The sequence below is a fragment of the Danio rerio genome, chromosome 23 (assembly GCF_049306965.1).
Source record: "Danio rerio strain Tuebingen ecotype United States chromosome 23, GRCz12tu, whole genome shotgun sequence".
NCBI classification, from domain to species: Eukaryota; Metazoa; Chordata; class Actinopteri; order Cypriniformes; family Danionidae; genus Danio; species Danio rerio.
The window spans coordinates 38,420,286-38,432,700 of NC_133198.1; the positions used below are offsets into that span (position 1 = coordinate 38,420,286).

The following is a 12,415-nucleotide window of genomic DNA, read 5'->3' on the forward strand; positions in this document are numbered from 1 at the left end:
TTTGCATTTAAAGCCACAGGCTACAAAACAGCTGCTCAGACACCAAATTGGGCAGATACTGGAGGATATAATAAATAATCTGTTGAGTATTTTGAGCTGAAACTTCACAGACACATTCTGGAAACACCAAAGGCTTAGCTTACATCTTGTAAAAGGGGTAAAATTGGTACCATTTAACTTCAAGTAATCCACCCGTCATTCAAAAATCTCTTAATTTCAATGTGTGCGCATATTTACTATACAAAACCTGTCAGTGAACTATGAGGGCAATATATATATATATTAGAGCTGCACGATTCTGGCTAAAATGAGAATCACAATTTTTTTTATTTTTGCCTAAAATTAAGATCACGATTTTCTCACGATTCTGTAGATTAAAATAAAGGTTATGAGTGGGCTATAATTATTGTTATTCTCAAACATGTGGTAAAACAGCAATAGGCTTTGTGTAGCAGTACTGTTAAAATGCTAAACGCTTTCGGTTTCATTTTCACTGCTAAGAGCCACTCTGTGCCACAAACTGAATGTTATTTACAACATTACTACCTGCTATTCACGAATCACAGCCTATGCAGGTTCTGTTCACTAAAGTAGACTTCATTCAGAGGCGCGCACGCCCGATCTCTGTGTGGTAACAGCTGACGGTCAGCTCACGTCATGTGTGATTTTGCGGTTGCAAATACATTACATGAAGACAGAAATGTCATTTTTGGGGTGAATTATATCTTATAAATACAGCATGTGACTCTTTCAACACCATTTGGAGGTGTCCACGTTGCTGAACAATGTATGTAAAACAATGTGAAGACTTGTGCGGCCACCATTGTTTCTCACCTGAACTTGAAAATATGAGTGACAGAATCAGAGGAATGCTGGATTAAGATCGTCTAGGGCAGGGGTGTCAAACTCAATTCCTGGAGGGCCGAAGCCCTGCACAGTTCAGTTCCAACCCTGCTCCAACACACTTACCTGTAGGTTTCAAACAAGCCTGAAGGACTCAATTTGTTTGATCAGGTGTGTTTAATTAGGGTTGGAACTAAACTGTGCAGGGCTGCGGCTCTTTTGGAACTGAGTTTGACACCTGTGGTCTAGGGGGTCGAATCAAGATTGCGATCTTTTTACGATTAATTGTGCAGCTCTATATATATATATATATATATATATATATATATATATATATATATATATATATATATATATATATATATTTATATATATATATTAGCGCTGTCAAAATTAACGCGTTAACGCATGCGATTAATTTCAAATAATTAACGCGTTAAAAAAAATTAACGCAATTAACGCAGGTGCAGGTTTTTTTTACTTCCTGTTGTGGTGGACGTGTGTTCAACATGCAATAAATGTGGATAAGACCAAAGAAGCACTTTTTGAAGGCAAGTTTCAGTATAAAACAATTAGTTGCATCACAGGTTATCCAGAGTTTCATGCAATTTCGGGTGTTTCATTTTAACTTTCGACTTCTGTTGTAAGTTGATACCGCATGGCGAACAGAAAGAAAATCCTCCGCATTTCATGACTCGGTGTTCCTGTAAGGTAAGGTTCCTTTTAAGGCTACATGGTAGAATTTTAATAGGAGTATTATCTTAATCATATTAAAATCGGAGTATTGGTGTCTTATGTAAATGTACTCAGAACGTCTGGTGAAGTCGCTCCAGTATGGAAGGCCGTTGGGGCCAAAACATCTGCAACGCGTTGTGTGTGTGTGTCTGTGTGTGTGTCTGTGTCAGGCCCGTTGAGGGGTGTCAGGGGTGGAGTGAGCGACGTATCTGAGTAGGGGCGAGAGGGGTGTGCAATATATTTAACGACTGGTTTGCAAGAAATTATCATTCATTTGCGGGCATTTGGGAGTCTCTGTGCACTTGCGGGATACTCCTAGTCTTAGCAAGTGGATGAATGTAAAGGAGGATTAAGCAAAATTGTTTCGACTCTATAACTAATGTTCTCAACTCACAGCAATAAAACTTTACAATGAGTGCAACAGTTTGTATTCTATAGTTTATTATTATAATTTTTCATTTTCCATATCTGCAATTCCTGTATTTTGGCAGTTTTTTGCAGTCCACTTAGAATCCAACATGGAAATCAATGTTTTCTTTATTGGCATTGATTGTTTTGAAATTTAAATGTCATTAACATGCCTGTGTTTTAATTTCTGTAATAAATATGGCTGTCAAGCCAGGATCGTGATGGTTTATTGTGGGTATGTTGTTTACATAAAGAAATCTGTGTTACAAGTTAAACAAAAATTCTATTAAACAATTATATTTTAAATTAAAATATCTTTTGTCTTGCGTTTACATTAATTTTACATTTAAATAGCCAAAATTACAAGTTTCAGTATTTTAAATGTGATTAATCGCGATTAATTGCGATAAATTTTTTTTAAAAGGAGCGATTAATTAGTTAATTTTTTTTAATCGATTGACAGCACTAATATATATATATAATCGTTTATTAATTGTAATCATTCAATTAATCAAGATTTTAACATTAATGTGGCAATAATTCGAATGTAGCAACAACAAAAAACAGCAGCATTAGGAATATTATTTAACCAGTCAACCCACATTCCTAAAATAATAGTTTTTAAATAGATCATCATACAAAACCAGCACCAAGGCATGAAAAATTGCAAGCAATTTAATGAAATCACACAAGACTGTATAAAACACCTCATGAAAAATGTATGCAGTTCTTCTGTGAAACCAAACGCAAGTGCAAATCCCTCTGAAGGCATCATCCAGACATCCTATTTTGTGCTACCGAAATAGATCATTGATGTGACCCAGATATGCTGGACAGTAGACAGTATCTTAGCATTAAAATGCCAGATCCATAGTGCCATCCATACTCAAGCACAAGCTTAATGAGTTTCCCTTTTTAACCCAGGAAAAGCTTTAGGGATCTATCCGTGCTCTGGATGGATACGGACTTGCACGGTTTGCCACTGAGAAACCCCAAACAAGCACCTCGGCCGCGGTTAAAAGCATCGATTTTATAAGTGCCGTCAAAGAGCTGGAGAGCGTGAAAGGATTTTTTTGAGCTGCGCGTACGAGACCAATTTATCAACGCTTTTGTTTCATAATAACTATGAGAGCCCTTGCAGCACTTTAAAAAGATGGTTCTTAAAAGGTTCTTTGCACCTGGTAACAGTTCTATTTGGAATTGTATAACCCTTAAGAACTCTTTCATGCTGAAACCGTTCTTAGTGGGAGTTCTTTATTTCCCACATTTCTTTCAAATTTGTAACTGGCAAAGCAGATCATTACTAATATTGATAATATTCTGAAGCTCAACCATCAACTATACAGACTGCCAACACTCTCTCAATAGGTAAATACTGTAATTGATGTACGGTTGAAGTCAAAATTATTAGCCCTTCTGTATTATTAGCCCCCTGTATATTCATTTATTCATTCATTTTCAGCTTAGTTTCTTTATTAATCTGGCATTGCCACAGCGAAATGAACCGCCAACTTATCCAGCTGCAACCCATCACTGGGAAGGACATCCTGGGATTTTTAATGACCACAGAGAGCTAGAACCTTAGTTTAACGTCTCATACGAAAGACGGCGCTCACTAAGCAAAATAGAGTCCCCTTCAGTATACTAGGATGTTAGGACCAGGGCCGGAGTGGGACTCCTTTTCAGCCCTGGAGTTTCAAGCCTCAGACCGGCCCACCTCAGTTCACGACTGACTATATTAAAATAAGGTCATTCCAATTCAGTTTCTAATGACACTATCACATCTTTTTTTGAGAAAACAGCTGCTTTGGAACTTCAAATGTAATTATTATAGTCTTATATGTCTTAAAAAAAAAATGAAAAAAAAAAAATACTCAAACGAGGATCAAACCCGGGTCGGCAGCGTCGTAGTTTATCGTGTTATCCACTGGACCACAACAGTTGCGTATTGAGATGCGACTCATCTGAGTTATATTATCATTAACCTGCAGGCTGGTTATATGTAATTCGAATATATGTATATGCGGTAAAATAATGAATAAGAAGACTGTGGTCAAGTAAATAAATAAATAATTTTGAAAAAAAGTGACTACTGAGAGTAACAGATTCTGGAGCTAGGGACACCGGCCCTCGCGGCCAAAAAACGGACCGGCCCACCAGGAATTCTACCGGTCCTCCCGATTAGCCAATCCGGGCCTGGTTAGGAGCCACACAAACAGCAGGTTGAGTGCCCCCTGCTGGTCTCATTAACACCACTTCCTGCAGCAACTTAGCTTTACCATGTGATCTCCAGGTACTGTCCGGGCACAGCTCTGCTTAGCTGAGTGAACATGGGTGAACATGTGAGAGTTGCAGAGCGGTAGCTGCTGGCTAATTATATTGACCTTAAAATTGTTTAAAAAAATTTTTTAACTGCTTTTATTGTAGCCGAAAAAAGACAAATAAGACTTTCTCCAGAATAAAAAAATATTAGAGGTAATACTGTGAAAAATTCCTTACTCTGGAAAACATCATTTGGAAAATATTTGGAAAAAAAAAATTTACAGAAGGGCCAATCATTTTGACTTCATCTGAACATTTGAGCTATGAAAAAGTACCTTTTTATTTCACTTAACAGATCTGAGCTTACCGCTTTCCTTTTTTCCAATGGATAGGTAACAGAGATTTTGAATCTATAAGCTATATCAATATATTCCTTCATTATTATTATTATTTGCCATTATGCATAAAAGCTAAAACAATTCACAAAAGTGAACATAAGCATTTTTTTACCAAACAAAGAGACTAACTTTAAACTCAATTGCCTATTTCAGATGCTGTGAAGTCTTATAATCTCATCATTTACATTTTATATTTATGACTTACAAGCGAAAATAAAGAAGCACTTGAAACCATCAGAAAGCATGATAAGTCTAAGTTGGATTCGATGTTTTCTTCCCCCATAAGGAGGCATCGAGAGAGTACCCTACAGGTGGTTTGTCAAGCTCACTCATCTGCATGGAGCACACTCATAATCGCACAATGTTTTCAAAGAAGCATAGGGTGCTTAAAAGAAGGTGCCTGGTACCTGGAAAAGAAAAAGAGTGTGTCGTACAGGTGGCTTTTGTCAAGCACACTCACCTGCATGAAGCGCACTGACACCTGTTTCACACCACACGAGCGAGCAGAGCATAAGCAGCACGTGTGCAGTGGGTATGGAGAGCAGAAGCAGTGCACAGGGGTTTGCCTTTCACACCGGCTATGTCTGCAGCGCACAGTAGATTGGCGACTGTTGCACAGATCAATCTATCTCTGTCTATTCTATCTAGTTACCTATCTACAGTTGAAGTCAGAATTATCAGCCCCCCTTTGATTTTTTTTTCTTTTTTAAATATTTCCCAAATGATGCTTAACAGAGCAAGAGCAAGGAAATTTTCACAGTATGTCTGATAATATTTTTTTCTTTTGGAGAAAGTCTTAATTGTTTTATTTCCATTTTAAGGACAAAATTGTTAGCCTCTTTCAGCTATTTTTTTTTCGATAGTCTACAAAACAAACCATCGTTATACATTAACTTGCCTAATTACCCTAACCTGCCTAGTAACCTCATTAACCTAGTTAAGCCTTTAAATGCCACATTAAGCTGTACAGAAGAGTCTTAAAAAATATCTAGTCAAATATTATTTACTGTCATCATGGCAAAAATAAAATAAATCAGTTATTAGAAATTAGTTATTAAAACTATTAAGTTTAAAAATGTGTTGAAAAAAAATATTTTCGTTACACAGAAATTGGGGGGAAAAAATAAACAGGGGGGCTAATAATTCTGACTTCAACTCTATCAATCTATCAACTATCTTCAACCATCTATCTATCTATCTATCTATCTATCTATCTATCTATCTATCTATCTATCTATCTATCTATCTATCTATCTATCTATCTATCTATCTATCTATCTATCTATCTATCTATCTATCTATCTATTTTTTTTTTACTTTTCATCTGCACCAAGGCCCACGGCAACTTCCTCCCATGCTGTTTCTTTAATCGGCAAGTCTTTATTTTACATATTATATAGATCCTAAAGAACTGTATGCTTCTCACGATCTGTGAGTGTCATTCATGTCTTTTCAGGTGCACTCACTCAGAATACAATCGCCTGTGATATAATGTCATTTTGTTTTTGATTGTCAGGATGTTGTAGGCCTATAGTTATAATAATATTTATACAATTTAGTTATAATGATGTCTAGACATGATCAAACTAGTGTGCAACTTGGTAAGCAAAACTAATGCTAAAAGTGTTTTATATTTGGTTTTGTACTTTGGGCCTAAACTAATATTTGTTGCCGTTTTTAATCGTTAAAATTAATTTGATAAAAATAAAAATCAGTGGATCTTATTGATGCATTTATTGGGTAAACTTGCTACTTTTGTCATTTTTATGTGTTTTTGGTCATTATCAAAGCACTGTCACTTTAATTGAGTGTGAGCAGCTTGGCAAGAATAGACCCAGCAGCAAAACTATTGCAGCACTGCTGCTTCTGACTCTGCACGCAGTATGAAAGCTTTAATGTTAACATGGATCCTGAAAAAACACGTGTTGTCCACGCTCTGCTCACGCTTGCGGTGTGAAACAAGCTTTACAGGTGGTTTGTCAAACCCACTAACTGCATGAAGTACACTCAGAATTGCACTGATTTCTCAATAACGTGTATTGTTTATAAGAAAGTCTGCAAGGTAAATAAATCGAGAGTGTTGTTGCTGGACAATTACATGGTTAAATATTGATGAAACGGATGAATCTTCAAATTATTTTTCTAAATGGTCTTAATGGACTCATCATCTTTGAAGATAAAAGCCACTCAATTTTACAAAAAAACAAAACACTCATAATGAGAAAACTAAAGGCACCAAAGAGAAATGTGAAGCCGTTTCACTATAAATTCCTTTCTGTTTTTGTGTTTCGCTTCATTATGTAGGCCTATTTATTCATGTTCAATGTCAATTAATTTATTCAGCTAGAAACTGTTGATAGAGCTCCATGTATACCTCATATAATAAATAAGAGTGTTATTGACATTTTATATTGTGGTTTTATGTTTTTTAAACCCTTAACAGAGCCTGCAAGATGCACAAAATCATTACAGAAAACAACAGATTTTAAGAAATAATATGAAAAACAACATTAATAAATTTAATATTAATACTATAAAATACTATATAGCACTTTAAATGCATGGTTCTTAATAAAACCTTAGGAATAGTGTCCTATTTAGAATAAAAAATGCTCCGAATAACCCTCATTTGGTACTGTTCTGAACCGTATTTTTAACAGAGTGTATATAAATGAGCTCAGCTTGGCCAAATGAACTTGTGTCTTCCATGTGGTTAAATCTGTGGCTTAAAAAAAAACACCCCATAGGATTTGGAGAACTGTTTCCATGGTACTGTTTCTTATTCTTCAACGTCGCTGTAGAATCAAGGGTGAGAAAATAATCAAAGACTTACGAGAGCACCCGCTCCAGTCTTGACCCAGAGGACCCAATAATCTCTCCGAGAGTGCAGAAAGTCTGGCCGAGGAAGGACTGTGGGAGACAAAGCAATGAAGGTAAATCACAGTTCTGTGGGTTTTCCCGCGCTACAGGCACAAATCAGCAGTGACAGTCCTGTCTGGAAAATCTCAGAAAGATGCTATGAAGACTCACCTTGAAAACTGTATGTCACTGAGTATAAAGACAGGTGAGGCCTGGCTGATGAAACTCTACGCAATGGAAGGGGTGAATCAATGACATGGAAATGCATACAAAAAAGCAAGCCGAAAAAAAAGAGAAAGGAAGAAAAAACAAGACAAGACAAGACTTTGAGAAGTACGACAGACTGTTTCATGCGGTTATAAAGGACACGATAGGGCTGGGCTTTGAAAGTGACAGTCTTTTTTTTCTCAAACAATGGGAACTAAAAAAAACAAATTGCATTCTGTTTGTAACTATTTTGGGGCGTGACAAAACAAGTAGTGGATGAAATGCACTCATTTACAGCCTGTACCTTCTGTCGTCCATGTTCATTGTAGCATAAAAAGACAACAAATCAATAGAGTAAGACTAAGAGGCATTGCTTTGTGATTGTTGTTTATCCATTAGCATACAGTTTGCTTACATGTTTTGAGATGTTTGAGCTTCTGGAGTCCACGTTGTATCTGTTTCGAACAAGCAAAAGACTGGAAGTTAATTGAAGGCCTAATACATTGTATTATTATTATTATTATTATTATTATTAATATTGAATGTCTGTCTACAGGATTTCTCTTCAAAAACTTAAAGGGACAGTTTATTTAGAAATGAAAATTCTGTCATTATATCCTCAACCATTTTTTTCTGTTGATAAAAGATATTTTGAAGAATGTTGAAAACCATTGACATCCATGGGAAAAACAAACTATGGACGTGAATGGTTAACATTTTTCAAAATATCTTAACAATAGAAAGAATCTCAAACCAGAAAACGATGGCAGAATTGTATTTTTTTGGGTGAACTGTCTCTTTAAGGCTGGAAAAGTTCTGTCAACTGCTTACACATCAAACCGGAGGTTCTGCTTCTCTTCGAAGAAGTAATCCAGGACAAACTTCCTCACAAAGTCCGGGTTCAGAGTGTTGTCGATCACTTCTGTTCGGCCAAACTAAACAAGAATAAAAGATCCAATGTAAGGTAAGAGGTTTGTCATGGCAAGAGAATGAAACAATATCTTAAGAATAAAACAACTGTAATACTGCCAAGTGTTGTCCATAAAAAGCTACATTGTTTTATCTTTATGTAAACATGATACATAAAGATCACAAAGAAACATCATGATTAACATTCTCAAAAGCACAAAATTTTAGAATTATAAACTGTACATGTGGATTTTGAATAGTTGAAACCCTGTTGCCATGTAGGTCATTTAAAGCAGCAACAATGCATTTTTAAATAGATATATTTTAAACATATGAAGACAATTTTCTATTCATTTGAATATGCTCATTTGGTGAATGTGTCTTTCTGAATAAAAATGTTAATTGTTTTAATTCAAGGGACCCAAAAAGAAAGAAAAATGAAAGATTCAACATAAGATGAGATGCTTTCAAGAACAGAAATGATAATAAATATGCACTAAATATGAGAATTCAAAATTTTACATGTGGATTTTGAATATGTGAAACCCTGTTGCTATGTAGGTAATTTAAAACCGTAAACAATAACATTTGAACCCTTATGCACTGTTCACATTTACTACACTTTTTGTTATGTTCTGGATGAAAACTTCCACTAAATTAAACTGCTGTAAAAATGCGTTAGATCATTTTTTAAAGACATTTTGTGTATGTTTTCACTAAAGCAGTGACATCATTTATGAATTTGGCAATTAAAGAGGTAAAATCCTGTAATTTACTAAACAATTAGTGGTTTTGATTAGGATTGTGGTTGATTAACAGATTTAAAATTTCTTTAGAATCAAACAACTGTAATACTGCTAAGCTGTCCATAAAAAGCTACATTGTTTCATCTTTCTATGTGCAAACACAATACATAAAGACCACAAAAAAGTTATAAAAAACATCATGTTTAACCTTGTCAGTAGGGCAATATAATAAATTTAAACTAAATATGAAAGATTTTGGTGCAGCAGGGTGGCTAAGTGGTTAGCCCTGTTGCCTCACATCAAGAAGGTCACTAGTTCGAGCCCTGGCTGGGCCATTAGGCATTTCTGTGTGGAGTTTGTATGTTCTCCCTGTGTTCGCATGGGTTTCCCCCACAGTTCAAAGACATGCGCTATTGGTGAATTGAATAAGCTAAATTGTCCGTAGTGTTAAGAGTGTGAATGTGGGAGTGTAAGGGAGTTTCCCAGTGTTGGGTTGTGGCTGGAAGGGCATCCGCTGCGTAAAACATTTGCTGGACAAGTTGGCGGTTCATTCCACTGTGACGACCCCTGATAAATGAAAAGACTAAACCAAAAGAAAATGAATGAATGAATGAATGAATGAAAGAAAATTGTTCATTTTACACAAGGTCTTAAATATTTGTAACCCTGTTGTTGTGTGGATAGTTTAAAAACTCTTTCAAATGAAAAAAAAAAACTTTCAAATGAAATTATATTTTGTTAAATATGCTGATTGGGTGAATGTGTCTTTTCTGAACAAAAGTGTTAATTGCTTTATCTTAATGACCCCAAACAAAACAAAAAACATTGTAGTAGACAACAATATAAAGTAATAATATTAAATGTTTTATTCATGTGCTATAAAAAGCCTCCCTGGGATTATGAAAATGGTTTCTAAATGAGTCTTGTGAGATTTTCCTGAAAAAAAAAATAACATCATAAATGAACAAAAACAAGAACAGAACATCCACACAAGCACACAAATACAGGGTTTCTACAGGTTTCACCAAGTCAAATTTAAGACTTTTTAAGACCATTACGAATGAAATTTCAGACTTTTATACACTCTCAGAAAAAAGGTACACAGTGGAACAAATAATGTTCCCCAAGGAACAGTTTAATACTTTTGTAAAAATTGTACCTTATATGGTACAGAAAAGACCTCTAATGATAACGTTCTGTAACATTTATGGTATAACTGAAATGAAGGTACACAACTGTTCCTATATAAAAGGTACAAAAGTTTTTTTTTTTTTTATTACAATGCCTATGAAAATAAATATGACTGGAAAGGCAGTGTGATTTTATGAATAATTTCCATATTAAAACAAGAATCATCATTTAAAAGCATATTTTAAAAGAAATTCATAAACATTAATTATTAAGTTCTATAAAACAATAATACAAAACTGGTAAAACGTAAAACTATAGCTGTTGTAAACTAAACATTTAAGGCACTTTAAATAAATGTTTGATAAGCATTTTTGACGCTGTTAAGGTACACAGTGTCTTGTCACTGTAGTGGTCCCTTCATGGATTAGATTTGTACGTTTGATGAAGGTACAATATTGTATCTGCAGGTTTTTAAACACCAAAGGTACATTTTAGTTACCCATGGTAAAAATTATGTCCTTAAAGGTGCAAACTGCAGTGATACATTTGTTTCTCTGTCTTAAGGTACAATGCTGTTCCATAAAAATCTACTGCCCCATTTTTTGTACCATTTTTTCAGAGAGTGTAGGGCTAAACACTACGGATTTTTTAATCACCCAGCAGAAAAAACAAAATTACTTGCCCTATCAAAAAAAAAATGATTCTTATTAATAATTTATTAGCTTCATATTTAAATGTCAAAACAAGAAGACCCTAGTTGTACCCATACATTCACCGGCCACTTTATTAGGTACACCTTACTAGCACCAGGTTGGACTCCCTTTTGCCTTCAGAATTGCCTTAATTCTTCATGGCATAGATTAAACAAGATACTGGAAATATTCCTGAGAGATTTTAGTCCATATTGACATGAGCATTACGCAGTTGCTGCAGATTTCTCAGCTGCATGTCCATGATGCGAATCTCCCGTTCCACCACATCCTAAAGGTGCTCCATTGGATTGATATCTGGTGAATGTGGAGGTCATTTAAGTACAGTGAACTCATTGTCATGTTCAAGTAAACAGTCTAAGATGATTTGCGCTTTATGACATGGCGCGTTATCCTGCTGGAAGCAGCCATCAGAAGATGAGTACACTGTAGTCGTAAAGGGATGGACATGGTCAGCAACAATACTCAGTTAAACTGTGGCGTTGACACGATGCTCAATTGGCACTAATGGGTCCAAAGTGTGCCTAGAAAATATCTCCACACCCTTTCACCACCACCACGACCACCCTGAACCGCTGATACAATTCAGGGTGGATCCATGCTTTTATGTTGTTCAGAGATGCTCTTCTGCTTACTTTAGTTGTAATGAGTGGTTATTTGAGATACTGTTGCCTTTCTATCAGCTCAAACCAGTCTGGCAATTCTCTTCTGAACTCCCGCATTTGCGCATACAGAACGGCTGCTCACTGGATATTTTCTCTTTTTCGGACCATTCACTGTAAACCCTAGAGATGGTTGTGTGTGAAAATCCCAGTAGATCAGCAGTTTCTGAAATACTTAGACCAGTCCGTCTGGCACCAACAACCATGCCCATTCAAGTCACTTAAATCACATTTCTTCCCAATTCTGATGCTCGGATTGAACTGCAGCAGATCGTATTGACCATGTTCACGTGCCTAAATCCATTTAGTTGCTGCCATGTGATTGGTTGATTAAATTTTTTGTGTTAACAAGCAGTTGGACACTTAAGTTATGTTCTCACCGGCCACTTTATTAGGTTAAAACTCTTTAAAAACTATGCACAACACAAGCACAACTTTTGTATAAAACTGTTATAATATTAGTTCCGAATTTAATTTTGCTAAAAGGTTTACTGAGATGAATTATTGGTGATTGGACGTGTGTTGGACCTATTGGGTAGTTTTAC

The 12,415-nt window shown here is 35.6% G+C and overlaps 1 protein-coding gene across 7 annotated transcripts in view; it reads right to left on the reverse strand.

Moving 5' to 3' along the window:
- The window catches only part of cpne9 (copine family member IX), a 111,698-nt gene that overhangs the window by 65,250 nt on the left and 34,033 nt on the right, over nt 1-12,415 (reverse strand). For 4 of the 7 annotated variants that reach the window (XR_012398647.1, XR_012398646.1, XR_012398645.1 and 1 more), the window contains exons 4-7: nt 8,544-8,647; nt 8,128-8,167; nt 7,677-7,732; nt 7,480-7,556 (exon numbers count right to left, since the gene is read on the reverse strand). Coding sequence is in view for 1 of the 7 variants with exons in the window: in XM_068216931.2 (XP_068073032.1) it covers nt 7,480-7,556; nt 8,128-8,167; nt 8,544-8,647 (221 nt within the window). In the remaining 6 variants the exon portion in view is untranslated. Of the gene's footprint in view, nt 1-7,479; nt 7,557-7,676; nt 7,733-8,127; nt 8,168-8,543; nt 9,951-12,415 lie in introns of all 7 variants that reach the window. The other 3 variants (XR_012398644.1, XM_068216931.2, XM_073939260.1) reach the window with 2 other exon arrangements.